The sequence below is a fragment of the Ochlerotatus camptorhynchus genome, unplaced genomic scaffold (genome assembly GCF_037179485.1).
Source record: "Ochlerotatus camptorhynchus isolate MF236.1 unplaced genomic scaffold, CSIRO-AGI_Acam_v1.1 ptg000077l, whole genome shotgun sequence".
Lineage (NCBI taxonomy): Eukaryota > Metazoa > Arthropoda > Insecta > Diptera > Culicidae > Ochlerotatus > Ochlerotatus camptorhynchus.
This window is the reverse complement of record NW_027040567.1, coordinates 7,577,649-7,592,209: the sequence shown is the minus strand read 5'-3', so window position 1 is coordinate 7,592,209 and position 14,561 is coordinate 7,577,649. Positions and strand designations below refer to the sequence as shown.

The 14,561-nt window shown below is 42.7% G+C and overlaps 1 protein-coding gene across 3 annotated transcripts in view; it reads right to left on the bottom strand.

The window, feature by feature from the left end:
* The window catches only part of LOC135697735 (sodium-dependent nutrient amino acid transporter 1-like), a 28,426-nt gene extending 14,088 nt beyond the window's left edge, over positions 1-14,338 (bottom strand). For 2 of the 3 annotated variants that reach the window (XM_065217540.1, XM_065217539.1), the window contains exon 1: positions 13,940-14,158. Coding sequence is in view for 2 of the 3 variants with exons in the window: in XM_065217539.1 (XP_065073611.1) it covers positions 13,940-13,960 (21 nt within the window). In the remaining variant the exon portion in view is untranslated. Of the gene's footprint in view, positions 1-13,939 lie in introns of all 3 variants that reach the window. The other variant, XM_065217538.1, reaches the window with a different exon arrangement.
* Between the last annotated feature and the right edge of the window lie 223 nt (positions 14,339-14,561).

Genomic DNA, 14,561 nt, shown 5'->3' with positions numbered 1-14,561 from the left:
TGTTTATTTTGACGTTTCACTTGTTATCAAACTAGAATGTGCCATAATGTGCCATAATGTCTGAAAATTAAGTGCAAAATAAAGTGGTGAACAGACAAAACACAGGAGTACAAATGTCAATACTTCCGACGTCGTTGCAGTCCACTTCTACCTGGAGCTATTCCTTAAAAGCTCCTCTTCCTTGTTCTTAGAAGAACTTAAATGTCGGAAATGGAACAAGTGACACTGACGACATTTAACACTATTGTGCAATAGATTCATATTATTCTATCAGGCTATCAAAATATGCGTACTCATTGCTGATTTTTCGAGTAGTGTTAAGCTTAAATAAGTCTGGTTGAATCTTTAGATCAGTTAACTTACTGAGGTTGAATTAGGGGGATACAATTCTATTTATGCACTACTAATCGCAACTACTAAGCGGAACTCGGAGACATTTAAATCATATCAGTTTAATAAACTTCGTTCGACCCTTACCAACCGTGAACGTGAAAGGAACCTGTTGCAACCTTACACTTACGACGGTCGAATGCTTATCTGGTTGAGGTGGTAGAAAAATTTCATACGAAAACTTAAGTATAATTATGTAAATATCAAAAACTAAATAGTCAGATCGAGCTGTACGATTCCTTTCTGGCTCGAGATAGACAACCTAATGTTCCAGTTCGGGATATTTTGGGTAGACGCGATCTGAAGTTTATGAAACTCATATATGTTTTCCTTAAGAATATTAACCTTAGATTGTAAGTTTGCCTAACCTTGTGTTTAGTTTGTATTTTGTTCGCGTAGGCTTTTTAATGTTTGTGTCTGTAATAATTGTATAATTACACTGCTGATACCCAATTTAATAGGAGTAAGTTCATGTTTTAGGAATAATGAAATATTTGTATCGTAAATCATATCTCAAACATCGTTCTCTCTCTCCCCATCCATAAAACTGTAAATTTCTACTAGCCTCGAGACGACCGCGAGTAATCGGTTCAATTCCTTTAACTCTAGATTAAAGACATTGATTATGTATAAAGCAAATGATAACTTGGCTCTGGAAAGTTTATTCGATTGAGCCTGTACAAAAAAATTAAAAAACAAAAAAAATCAACCTTAATCTTAGTACTTCCCACACTTTTCCTCGTGTTTATTTATATTGTTCGATTGGAACTGCGTTTGACGATTCGTGTGCCTCTTATTTCTCGCGTAACATTTGAAGAGGGCCAATCCTCGTTAATCGAGTCTCTTCATCGACTTTCTCTTTGGTTTACCATGGCAACATAAACGAATTGCTTACTAAGCTCACAGCACAGTTCGACAGAAGATGATGTTAGCTTGCGCCTGAAACAACACACAGAATGGAAAATTCATTTGCAGTCGGGTTATGCGCGAAGGAGAAAATCGATGAAGAGAATAGATCAACAATAATAGGCCCTTTCCTCGTGTTGCGCCAGATTTAATATCGTCTCTGGTTGAAACCATTCGCGTTGAGATCCTAGAGGCCTAGATGGTACTACCATAGAGGTAACTCTAAGACTAGAAGGTCCCGAAATAACGGGCTCAACTTTTTGGCTCAGCTCTGGTACTCTCTTCGGTCCCAAGCTAATCGAGTCACCCCTCGAAACATAGGAAACTCCACTAACCCCTCATTTTTATCAGTCATACTAGAATGGGGTACGTTAATCGTTTGTTTGAGACCAATAGGCTAGTCAAGTAGTGAGCCAATTTAAAATCGTTAGTTTCCACCGGTTGGTACTATCCTGAACTGAATATAACTGTCAAAAAATTCTCGTAGTTTTTCTGAATTCTATTGAATTAACCGGAATTTATCGAAGCTTACGCATACAAATATTCAAAGTACTCTGAAAGTCTGGAATTTTTTGAATTTCTCGAAGAAAAGGAGTTATTGGAAGTGCCGTTAATAAATCTGAAATTTCCTAAAGCTCTCTAATTTAACTTTTTTGAGGTAATTTTAAGTTCTTTAAAATGTCAATTTTCCTCAAGTTATCTCCACATCTCTGAGATTATTTTGACTTCCCTAAAGTTCTCTGGATATCTGGATATGAATTTCTCAAATTTTCTTAAAAGTTCCAGCAGTTTCCTGAAGCTTTTAGAACTACATAAAAAATCCTGAAGTTTGTCTGAAGTTCACAAAAATTTACAGAAATGTTGCGGAACTTTCCTTTTGTTCTCGCAGTTTGCCCATGAAACTTCCTGAAATTCACAGTACTTCTTTTCATTCCTCAGACTCTCCTGAAGATCTCTATTGTTTCCTGAAGTTAACGGAACTACCATTATGTTTTCTTGATGATGTTCCTGGAAGTGTTGAGAAATTAATGGAACTGCCCAGATGATCTTTAAATTTCTCTTTAAACATGGATCTTCAGTGAAGCTTGCTTAATGTTTTTAAGTTCATTCCCTGAAGTTTTCATTCCCGTAAATTTTCGGAACTTCTTGATGGTTTCCTCTATTTAACTGGAATAAATGGAACTGCCATACAGTTCTCGAAACGAACCTAAAGTTTTAGGAACGGCCCTCAAGTTCTCACAGTTTTTCCTGATATTCAAGGAACTGCCCTAACATTTTCAGAACTTACCCGAAGTTCACGTAACTCACTCATTGTTCTTTAAGCTTAAATTTTCCTGAATTTAATGGAACTGCCCTGAAGCACTTGATCTTCGCTGAAGTAAATTTTCTTGAAATCTATTAGATTGCCCTGGAGCTGTCGAAACTTCTCCACATTTCTACCAATCAGAATTTCTTAAAGGTTTCAACATTTTTTGATAATTTCACAAGCTAAAATTTATTTATTTATGTATTTAATCTTCGATATATAAAAACATCGTACAGACAAAAATAACTTATCTACTAATTCTAAGCTTAAACACAGTTTTAGTCATACCAAAATCAAACATATTGGAAACCTCGTTGAAACGATTACAGCAGACATCCAGAGGGTTGTTCATTCCATAGTCAGTACGGTGATTCGATCGGCGGAAGAACTCCGGTTGCCGCGTCACCCGAAACGGTGTGTTAAAGCGGAGTTTCTCAAGTATGTCTGCACAGTCGATATGGTCTGTCAGGACATCAAAGATGAGCATGCGTTGAAGGAATACTCGTCTGCTTGATAGTGTTGGTAGATCAATCAACATGCAACGGCTTTCATATGATGGCAGGTTCGTTCTATCTCTCCAGTGAAGGCCTCGAAGAGCATATCGAACAAAGTTCTTTTGAATTCGTTCAATCCGATTGATGTGAACTGCATGGTACGGGGCCCAGACTTGCACCCCATATTCTAAAACACTGCGTACAAGTGAGCAATACAGCGTCTTTAGACTGTACACATCTTCAAAGAATTTCGTGTTACGCTTCAAAAATCCCAGCAGAGAATACGCTTTGGCTGTTACTGAAGCGATGTGTTCGACAAACCTTAGTTTGCTGTCAACGAGAATCCCCAAATCCTTAACGGTGCTCGTACGTTTCAAGCAACAAGTTTCCATTCTGTACTCGAAAGCAATCGGTGTACGTGAACGACTGAATGTAATCACGCAACATTTCTTGATATTGGCTTCCATTCCATTCAAACTGCACCATTCCAGAAGTCCGTCGATATCCGTTTGAAGCGCACAGCAGTCTACCAGCGACGTGATTACTCGGTAAAACTTGAGGTCGTCAGCATACAAGGATTTTGGAGATTTTATCTTCATGCAGAGGTCGTTAATGAACAAAACAAACAGCAAAGGTCCCAAGATACTGCCTTGAGGCACTCCGGAATGAACCTGGAATGGAACAGAGTAGGACTCACCGACTTTCACCGAAGAACTGCGCCCTGTGAGATAAGACAGAATCCATTGTGTCAGCCACTCAGGAAGTCCTATCCTTTTGAACTTTTCAACTGCAAGGATGTGTGGCACCTTATCAAAAGCTTTGGCAAAGTCCACGTATACAGCGTCGACTTGCTGTCGTTTTTCCATCCTATTCACAAGAGTCGATACATAGCTTAGCAGGTTCGTTGTGGTCGAGCGCTTTTTCATGAAACCGTGTTGTTCAGTAGAGATAATACATTTGGTAGACTGGTACAGCACATCATGCACCAAGCTTTCGAAGATCTTCGGCAGACAGCTGAGAATGGAGATCCCACGATAATTCTCTACATCGTTGAGCGAACCAGATTTATGAATTGGTGTGATTGAAGCAGATTTCCAAATCGTAGGAAAGCACTTCTCGTTAAGTGAACGGTTGAACAAAATGCTTGCAGGTAACGCTAGAGAATTCGCACAATGTTTAACGACAAATGGAGGCAATTGGTCAGGCCCAGCGCCTTTTGAACCGTCGATTGATTGCAACTTGAGCAGTACATCGTTTGGTGAAAAATTCATCCGTGGCACGTTTACATCATACTGCGGAATACTGTCCAGGTACGTTACAGACAAAGGTGGTGAGTTATTACTTGACACACTTTGAAAGTAAGACGAGAACATATTCGCTGATTCCTGCTGCGTAGTGGTAGTCATTCCTTGGTAGCGCATGTTCTGAGGAATCCCTTTCGTCGATTTTCGGTCGTTAACGTAATTCCAGAATGATTTCGGGTCCGCTTTCACGTTGTCCTCGATGCGATGAATGTAGTCGCGAAAACATCTTGCGTTTAAAGAGTTGTATTGAGCCTCTGTATCACGCATTTCAGTTTTTCGTGACTCACTTCTGCGTTTAAAGTATCGTTTCCTAGATTTACGAAGACGATTCCGAAGGTGCCGAAGGTCCGCGTTCCACCATGGCTGGTTTTTATGAAGTTTCCGTCTAAAATATGTAATCTAGTAATCCAGGTGGGCATCCAAAAATGCCTTTATGCATTTTGGTGCGCGAATTTTATAAGAAGACCATACGAAGATCGATATTTCGATCATTTTTACGAATTGACCACTTTTATGGATGTTCCGGAGCGCCCAGAGGAGAATTTTGTGACTACCAGTGAGCGCATTAGACTGATGCAAAATTTGAAATTTTCATTCCACAGTGGTCAAACAGTTTAAAATCGGGTCCTGATTAGCCTCCGAAAGTTTAAACTCATTTGATAAGAAACTGACTTGGCACAAACCATTTGAAGTTTATATGGGAAAACCAAACTTTTTGGTCATTGTCTTCTAGCCTTTTTCCATATTGTACTGTTAACAAGTTCTATTGCTATTCTCATGGGAATTTTTATCAGCTACAACTTTGCAGAAAATCGTTTTTCAGCCAAACGTCTTATTAAATGTTAAATTGTTTAAGATAATGATAATCTTATGGCAAGTTTAAGCAACTGTATTGTGGGTAACACTGTATTCTGCAGTGTGACATAGTAGCCATGATTTTGGTCCTCTATTCTACGCGCTAGAAACTCCAGTGTTGCCTGCTGAACAGTTGATTGAGCATCATATAAGACATTATTGACTTGAATCATTGATAATTTTTATTCCTTACATTTGATCGAAAAGTGGTCTTCAACAAACTTGTAGCTCAGAAAATTTTCAACAATCGCAGTTATCATTTTCTAAAGTAGAGTAAACTGGTGAGTTTTGAGATGGATACGAACCGAAATTATGATTTCCCCATGGTAATTTCCATATAAAATTCAAATGGTTTGTGCCAAGTCAGGTTCTTACAAAATGAGTTCAAATTTTGGGAGGATAATCAGGAACCAATTTGGAACCGTTTGAGCACTGTGGAGCGAAGATTTCTTGCTCCAGATTCAAATTCATTCATTTATCACAACAAGTGATTTAAAAAAAGATCGCTGGGCTATTCGGATCTTCCGGAACTACCGGAGGACCGTTTCTTGAGAAACCTAGGCCTGTAGTTGGATCTTAACCTTCAAACTTCAGTCTTCGTGGTTAGGTATATCAGTATTGTCGAAAAGAAAACCAATAACGAAACTCTGTGATCAATTTCAGTTCGAAGTTCGACTAAAAGTGTAGCAACTATCGGTGCGAAAGCCGAAAACGTAAATTCACAATCGTGATAGCAACGACCGGTGCGAAAACAAGTTGCTAACTAAAATAGCAAGGGCTAAAGTTATCAAACTAGCAGCCCTAATAGCAATGCATTGGTGCGGGTGCTCTAATGGGCTGTTCTGTTAAGTAAAAACAAAGAAAGAAAAAAATCATAAAGTGTAATGCCTCCGCCATGGCAAGACGGCCAATAAATCGGTCTCTTTTAATGGATCATTGAAGATGCTGAGGTTTTGACAGCACCGTACTGTGGCTACCACAGTATTTTACATTGGATCGTCCGTATACAGTAGCGCCGAATGCAAGCTGTGGCGGGTTCAAAACTCAGCCATCTAAAATGATCCATTAATTGTGTTCCGTTCAAGTGGAATGAAGAATGTGAGAAGGCGTTTTTATGGATCAAGAAAGAGATGCAGTCAGATCGGGTATTGGTACATTACGACCCTAAGTTACCGCTAGTACTAGCGACGGATGCCTCGCCATACGGAGTCGGTGCGGTGCTTAGCCATCTTTATCCGGGTGGGACTGAAAAACCAATCCAGTATACATCTCAGACCCTCAACAAGTCACAACAAAATTATATAATGGTGGACAAAGAAGCTTATGCTATTGTTTTTGGGGTAAAGAAGTTTTACCAATATCTATACGGTCGTAAGTTTATCCTGGTCACGGACAATAAAGCAGTAGCTCAGATTCTGGCACCCCACAAAGGACTTCCAACTCTTAGTGCTTTACGGATGCAGCAGTATGCAGTGTTTCTCGAATCTTTTATCTATGATATTCGATATCGCCCGTCGAAGGAGAACGCAAATGCTGACGGAATGTCAAGATTGCCTATCCAGGATGCTGGGAACCGATACAGAATCGAAGAAGTGAATCTAGTGGAGATAAACCAAATCGAAACACTACCAGTCACCGCTAGTGAATTAGCTGAGTTTACCAAGGACGATCAAAATGTGAGGAATCTGCTGCAAGGCCTTAAGGTTGGACGGAGAGTAGATGGAAGTGATAGATTTAGGGTGGATCAAAGTGAGTTCTCCATACAGAGTGGATGCTTACTGAAAAGAATACGGGTCTACATTCCTTCAAAGCTCCGTAAACGAGTTCTGAACGAGCTTCATACGGGACATTTCGGTGTAACAAGGATGAAATCTTTGGCGCGTTCGTATTGCTGGTGGGAGTCTATCGATGATCTGTCGAGGAACTGTAGTGAATGTGCAGGAGTTCGCAAGAATCCATCCAAGGTGGCTTTACATTGCTGGGAGAGACCATCTGAGCCTTTTCAGCGCATCCATGTCGATTTTGCCGGACCGTTTCTAGGGCTCAACTTTATCGTTATAGTGGACGCATTCACAAAATGGCCAGAAGTCAAAATCATTCCAGACATGACTACAGATACAACTATTGATCGACTGCGTGAGTACTTCGTGACGTATGGAATTCCATCGATCATCGTCACTGATCGTGGAGTCCAATTTACTTCGGAACAGTTTCAAGCGTTCATGAAACGAAACGGTATCGCGCATAAAATGGGAACACCATACCATCCAGCTACAAATGGATTGGCTGAACGTTTTGTTCAGACTTTCAAAGACAAGTTGAAGGCTTTGAAATGCGACAGGAAGGATGTACAGTTTGAACTTCACAAAATCCTAATGGCATATCGGCGTACCGTTCACCCGGTGACTGGGAAATCACCTTCAATGCTTGTGTTTGGCAGGCAAATTAAATCGAGAATTGACCTTATCATTCCTGCAGGCGAAACTGAAATTTTTTTCGAGGAGAGGAAAAAGCCGTCCGAAGCTTTGCGATTGGTGAAAGGATTTCAGCACGAGACTTTCTTGGATCGTCAAAATGGCAATTCGGAATAGTAAGTGAACGATTGGGAAAGCTACATTACATGATCGAGCTGGATGATGGCCGTCTATGGAAGCGACATGTGGACCAACTTCGGGCAGGCCCTGCCAAGCGTAGCGATGATCAGGATTCGTGTTCAGATAATGAACAGCTGGATCAAAACCGAAGCCGGTTGGATGCGATGGCTCGTTTTTCAAAACCGTTAGATCCAGAGTCGCAAGAAGAACCCCTTGTTGAAACGGAAACCCTATCGTCATCCAACGCAAACTCACCAGGTCCAAGTCGTTTTATCGAGACACCTCTCAGTGAAACAAATGTTAGTGCCAACTCAGAAGTTGTTACTAAGCCAAATCTAAACAGAACCGTAACTCCTCGTCGATCCACAAGAGTTAGAAGAGCCCCTGTTAGACTAGACCTCTGAACGGCCAGTGTAACTAACATTACTAACCTCTGTTTATATGTTGAACGACAGTAAGTTAGGGAACAAGTCTATTAAGGGAGGGAGAGTTGCTGGGCCTAACCCTAATTCGAATAAACATTGTTGAGCATATATATCGTTCCCCCAAACGTCATAACCTGTCACGATACAAAACAATCAAATAATAAACCTTCACTTATGTTATACTCATTGAACGAGATACACGCGTTTCTATTCGTCTTCACAAACAATCCGGAAGTTTTGCAATTACGCTGTGGATACAGCAACAACGTAGACAATTGGGTGTGCGTGATCACCGTCGGAGATCGGTGAAACATGATCTTCATGGCTCCAGAATGATACGGAGAGTTACGAAAGTTACGACGATGTTTCAGTATAGCTTTATAGAGTTTGTTTTAAACTTTAATCAGTAAGATAATGCCTCACGAATCATTGCAAGCTGTTGCCCCCTAAAGGTGCAATGCAACCTGGGAGACGTACCGATGGCAATTCGGTTGAGGAAGGCGTATGGTGGCACGCAGGCGGCGTTGATATGACTTTCTTCGGACGCAGCTAACGAGCTGCTGAAGACAGGCCGAATCAAGATTGGGTGGTCAGTGTGCCCGTTGAAAGCTATTCCTCGGGTATCTAAGAAAATGGAGAGATGCAACAAATGCATGGGCTTCGGTTACCAGGCGAGAAACTGCAAAGGCCCTGACAGATCTGATCTATGCAGGAAATGCGGAGAGAAGGGGCACGTTGCAAAAGACTGTACAAAGCAACCGAGGTGCATGCTCTGCAAAAAGGAGGACGGAAACGGCCATGTGACGGAAAGTTTCAGGTGCTCAGAGTTCAAGAAGGCGAAGGTGGGCCAGCACGAATGGAGGTAACCCAAATAAATCTCAATCGTTGCAACACAGCACAGCAACTGTTGTGGCAGTCGACAATGGAAACAAAGTGCGACGTTGCTATCATTGCAGAGCCATATCGAGTCCCTCTCATAAAACAGCAAAAGGGTTTATCTTCCATTTAATTCCACTTAATTAATTTTGGTATCCATGACAGATACGTATTTCGACTACAATGTGCAGTCTTCATCAGTGTCATTCCCACTAAAGAAGAAGAGTCCCTCTCGATAATGGTAACTGGGTGGCGGATAGAGTATAAGAATGGCGGCCATACAAGTCATGGGCAGGTATCCCATTCAACAAGTGGTGGCGGGCTCATACGAAGGTTTCGTGATCGCCAAAATCAATGGAATCTATGTATGTAGTTGCTGCGCACTCCCGAGATGGACAATTGAGCAGGTGTACCAACGCAAGAGAGCATAGCCTACTGGAAGCTCTGGCAAAGTTGAATGTCAGTCTGGCCAACTTGGGAACCATCAGCACCTTCCGTACAGATGGTAGGAAATCCATTATCGACGTCACTTTCTGCAATACGTCGCTAGTGGCAAATATGGACTGGAGAGTGTGCGAAGAGTACACCCATAGGCGATCCGGTACAGTATTGGCGAACGGACACCGGTGGAAATGCGAAGGACGAAAGTAAGTGAGTGGAAGTGGAAGACGAAGGCATTCAATAAGGATCTCTTCATCGTAGCTCTAAGGGTAGACAGCAGCGTCCCGGGTCTAAGCCCGAACGAATTGACCGAATCATTAGCAAGGGCATGTGACACAACTATGCCGAGAAAACTGGAGCTAACAAACAGGCGGCGTCCAGCTTACTGGTGGAACGGGGAAATTAGCACCCTCCGTGCTACTTGTCTTCTAGCCATAAGGCGCGCTCAGAGAGCAAGAACGGAAGCAGACAGAGAGAAGCGCAGGGTGGTGTTCCGAGAGGCCAGGGCTGCACTGAAACGAAAGATAAATCTGAGCAAGTCAAATAGTTTCAAGGAGCTGTGCCGCGATGCCGATGCCAACCCCTGGGGCAACGCATACCAAGCCGCGATGGCGAAAATCAGAGGTCCAACGATGCCGGTTGAAATGTGTCCCAACAAGCTGAAAGTCATCGTGGAGGGACTTTTCCCACAACATGACCCAACGACCTGGCCACCTACACCATATGGTGAGGAAGATGAAGACAACATTGAACAAGTCTCCAACGTGTTATCGTAAACCACATTTCAAACCTCCTCCTTCCCTTTTCCCATCCAAAAAATTGTAAATCTCCACTAACCTCGAGACAACCGCGAGTACTCGGTCCAGTTCCTTTAACTTTAAATTTAAGACAGTAATAATGTATAACGCAAAGGATAACTCGGCTCTGTAAAGTTTATTCGATTGAGCCTGTTCAAATAAAGTAATTATATAAAAAAAAAAGTCTCCAACGAGGAACTCATAGCAGCAGCGAAAGGGTTGAAGGCGAATAAAGCTCCCGGCCCGGATGGAATTCCCAACGTGGCGTTGAAGGCGGCGATCCAGACGTTCCCGGACATGTTCAGGATGTTGCTGCAGAAATGTCTGGACGAGGGTCAGTTCCCTGATAAGTGGAAGGTACAAAAGCTTGTCCTGTTGCCGAAGCCCGGAAAACCGCCGGGGGATCCTGCATCGTATAGGCCAATATGTTTGCTGGATACAGTCGGAAAGCTCTTGGAGAGGATCATCCTGAACAGGCTGACGAAATGCAGGGGAAGTGAACACGGATTGTCGGAGAGGCAGTTTGGATTCCGTAAGGGAGATCGATGGTGAATGCAATTCGGACAGTGATTGACAGAGCCGAGAAAGCTTCCAAACAGAAGCGGAGAAGAAATCGATACTGCGCCGTGATTACGATTGATGTGAAGAATGCATTCAATAGCGCCAGCTGAGAGGCCATCGCCAAGGCGCTCCATAGAATGAGGATTCCAAACTACCTTTGCAGGATTCTAAGTAGTTACTTCCAGAGCCGGGTCCTGGTCTACGACACAGACATGGGGCAGAAATCGCTTAGAATCACGTCGGGAGTTCCACAAGGCTCCATTCTAGGTCTCACGCTGTGGAACGGATGTACAATGGCGTGCTGATGCTCAAGCTGCCCAAAGGAGTTGAGATCGTTGGCTTTGCGGACGATGTCGTCTTGACGGTAACCGGTGAGACGCTGGAAGAAGTGGAAATGCTGGCAGCCGAGGCGATAGACACGATTGGTAACTGGATGCAAGGAGCAAAGCTGCAGATAGCCCACCACAAAACAGAAGTGATGTTGGTCAGTAACTGCAAAGCAGTGCAGCGGGCAGAAATCACCGTTGGAGAGCACACCATTGTTTCGAAGCGCGTGCTGAAGTATCTAGGAGTGATGATCGACGACCGGCTAAGCTTTAACAGCCACATCGAATATGCTTGCGAGAAGGCGGCGAAGGTTATCAACGCAATAGCCAGAATCATGCCGAACAATTCTGGTCCAAGCAGCAGCAAGAGGCGTCTTCTGGATAGTGTGTCCTCATCGACACTAAGGTACAGATGTCTAGCCTGGATTGAAGCGCTGAAAACGAAGCAGAACCAAAGGAAATTGAGCAGTACGTTCCGGCTCATGGCCATGCGAGTCGTGAGTGCGTACAGAACCATTTCGGTATGATCCCATTCGGCATCACCTTGGCGGAGGACTACGAGTGCTATATGACGAGAGAAACCAGAGGAGTACGAAAAATGGTGAGAACGGTGTCGATGGCTAAGTGGCAGCAGCAGTGGGATGCAGCAGAGAACGGTAGATGGACACACAGGCTAATACCGATTCTTTCGACCTGGGTGAACAGGAAGCATGGAGAAGTCAACTTCCACTTGACGCAGTTCCTGTCTGGTCATGGCTGCTTCAGGAAGTACCTGCATTGGTTCGGACACACAACGTCACCCTTCTGTCCGGAGTGTGGGAATGTGGAAGAATCACCAGAGCACGTGGTCTTCGAATGTCCTAGATTTGATGCTGTGCTCGCCCTTAGCACGGAGTATATCGTCGAAGAAACGTGTCGAGAGGAGGGCACCTTTAACGCCGTCAGCAGAGCAATAACGCAGATCATGTCAGCGCTGCAGCAAAAATGGCGAGAGGACCAGCTAGAAAGTAGTAATGTGCTCACACAAGTGCGAAGTGAAAGTCGAAGCCAAGAGAACTCTCCGTCAGAGTAGGCTGAATACACCACTGGGGTTAACCGAGTAGAACGCGACGCTGAGAGCTAAATGGCTCACACATTTGAGAGACGATCAGCGAACTGGAAGCGCCAATTAGCTGAGGTAAAGTGAGGTGGCCACCAAAATAAACAAATGCAGCGTAATGTCAGTTCGTGCACTGTATTAATGATAATTTTGTCCTTTTTGGCAAGTAATATTACACAATTTTTTCGACACGATTGAAGTACATCCACTTTGATGTGATATCAAAATTAATGTTTTGCTGTGCAGTCGGATGAAAATGCACAGAATGATATATGCATCAATTATGCACTGCAGTGGAACAAAATGGATCCATTCCAATTTGACTATTTGTGTTTCATTATTATCTGTCAAAGGTAACACTGAACTCCTTTGCTTATTTAATTCACCATGGGATTTATGGGACTGTTCTGAGAATTGCAGTTGTGGTGCTCATGTAGTCAAAGACCATCTCGATGACGTCTACTAATCGAACGCAAACATCAGTTGTTTAGCCAAGTAGTTATTAAAATTCAAAAGCGGCATCGTTGATTGCAAAATGAAGTGTCGTTATCTGCCAGCTTCCTTCAAAGTGGTTAGTTGGAATCATTTGCATAGTAGAAAACATCACGTTTATTGATAATTAATTAATTCTAACTCACTTCCTCCTTCAAGTTCATTGAGTAAATTAGGACTGCGCTGCAGAATCCCGTGGGATTTCGTGAACAATTTGCATAATATCTGGGTTTCCCGTGAGTACTAGTTGGCATATGATCAAAATTCCACGACTGTAAATGCTCGACAATGTTATCTACCTGAGTGCTAAGACGCCATACCTATCACTCTCGATCCACACAATATAGGATCAACGTCATTGCAAATGATACCACCCCCATCGGTTGGGATGGATTCCCAAACATTTCGAAAGCCCTTCTCGCCCTTCTGTTCGATCCGAAAATAATCATTCATTGCACGGTTGCAACAGTCGTTCAGCAGATCACTACATCTTCTCTATTAGGGTGGTTCAATATATCGATTTTGCTCCACTAAGCTCAATCGATTCAAAATCAGGTTTAATTCATTTCGATGCGAACTCATACTGCACTGGCCCATTGAAATTTGTATGAGAATTGTTCTCAACGTTCTAGCCCATCGCTGTAGTAATCTACGGACAAGTTTGCTATCTGTTCTGCAGGGAATTTTGTATTAGCTACAACTTGGACTACTTTTTTATAAGACTTCAAGTTTAAGTTCGAAGTTCACATCCAAATGAACTCAAATTTTGGAAGATTTATCAGGACCTGATTTGAATATGATTGAGCTTGGTGGAGCAAAATCGATATTTTGAACCACCTTACTCTCTATCCTACAGGCAACGAAAGTCGTAATTCCCCGACTGTCCTAACCAGCGATCATTCCAAAATCCTAACCAGTAAAATATTAATTGAGACGGCATATTTGGCAAACACCCAGCCGAGCTAGAAAGAACAGTTGGCCATCCGGAAAAACTGTATGCATTTAGCGCGTGTGCCACACTATGATGCAGTCAATCGCATTTTGCTCTTCGAAAATATAAACTTTGAACAAACCATTGTCCGCAGATCTCGCATGATTGCCTTATTGATTTGATGGTGCCAATTTCTTCGCGATAAGTTTTGTTTTGTTTGCAATGATGAAAACAACTTGATTCAGACGAGTTTCACTCAAACGCATACATTTAGTCCATTCGCAATGCTCTTGCTGCTTTTCTCCGAACTGCAAAACTCTTCCTTCTTGTAACCGTTTTCCATTGCACCCACTCGTTGGTAGTTCATATTTAACCAAAAATCGCGCACGTTTCCACGCTTAAACAATCAGAAAACTGCTGGATCGAGGAATTAAGCACTTCATAGCAACAATTTAAAAAAAAAAATCGCTAAAGGTGCCCTTCGAAGCTCCGCTCTGAACTTTCCTCTCTTCCTCAAGGGCAACTGTTTTTCTCACACCGTTTGATAGCAAGGCAAAAATACTACTGATCGGTCGGAAAAAGGATTGGATATGGCTGAACCGGAATTTAATCTCGAATTTCGAATGCCGTCACTCAGATGCTTGGATTCGGGGGTGGAAAACCCGATGCGCATGCGCCGAAACATTGTAGCAGATTGTTTTGGTTCATCCTGCCGAGATGCGAACTGCGCAGGACTGCATGGCCAAAGATACAACGGATCTCGA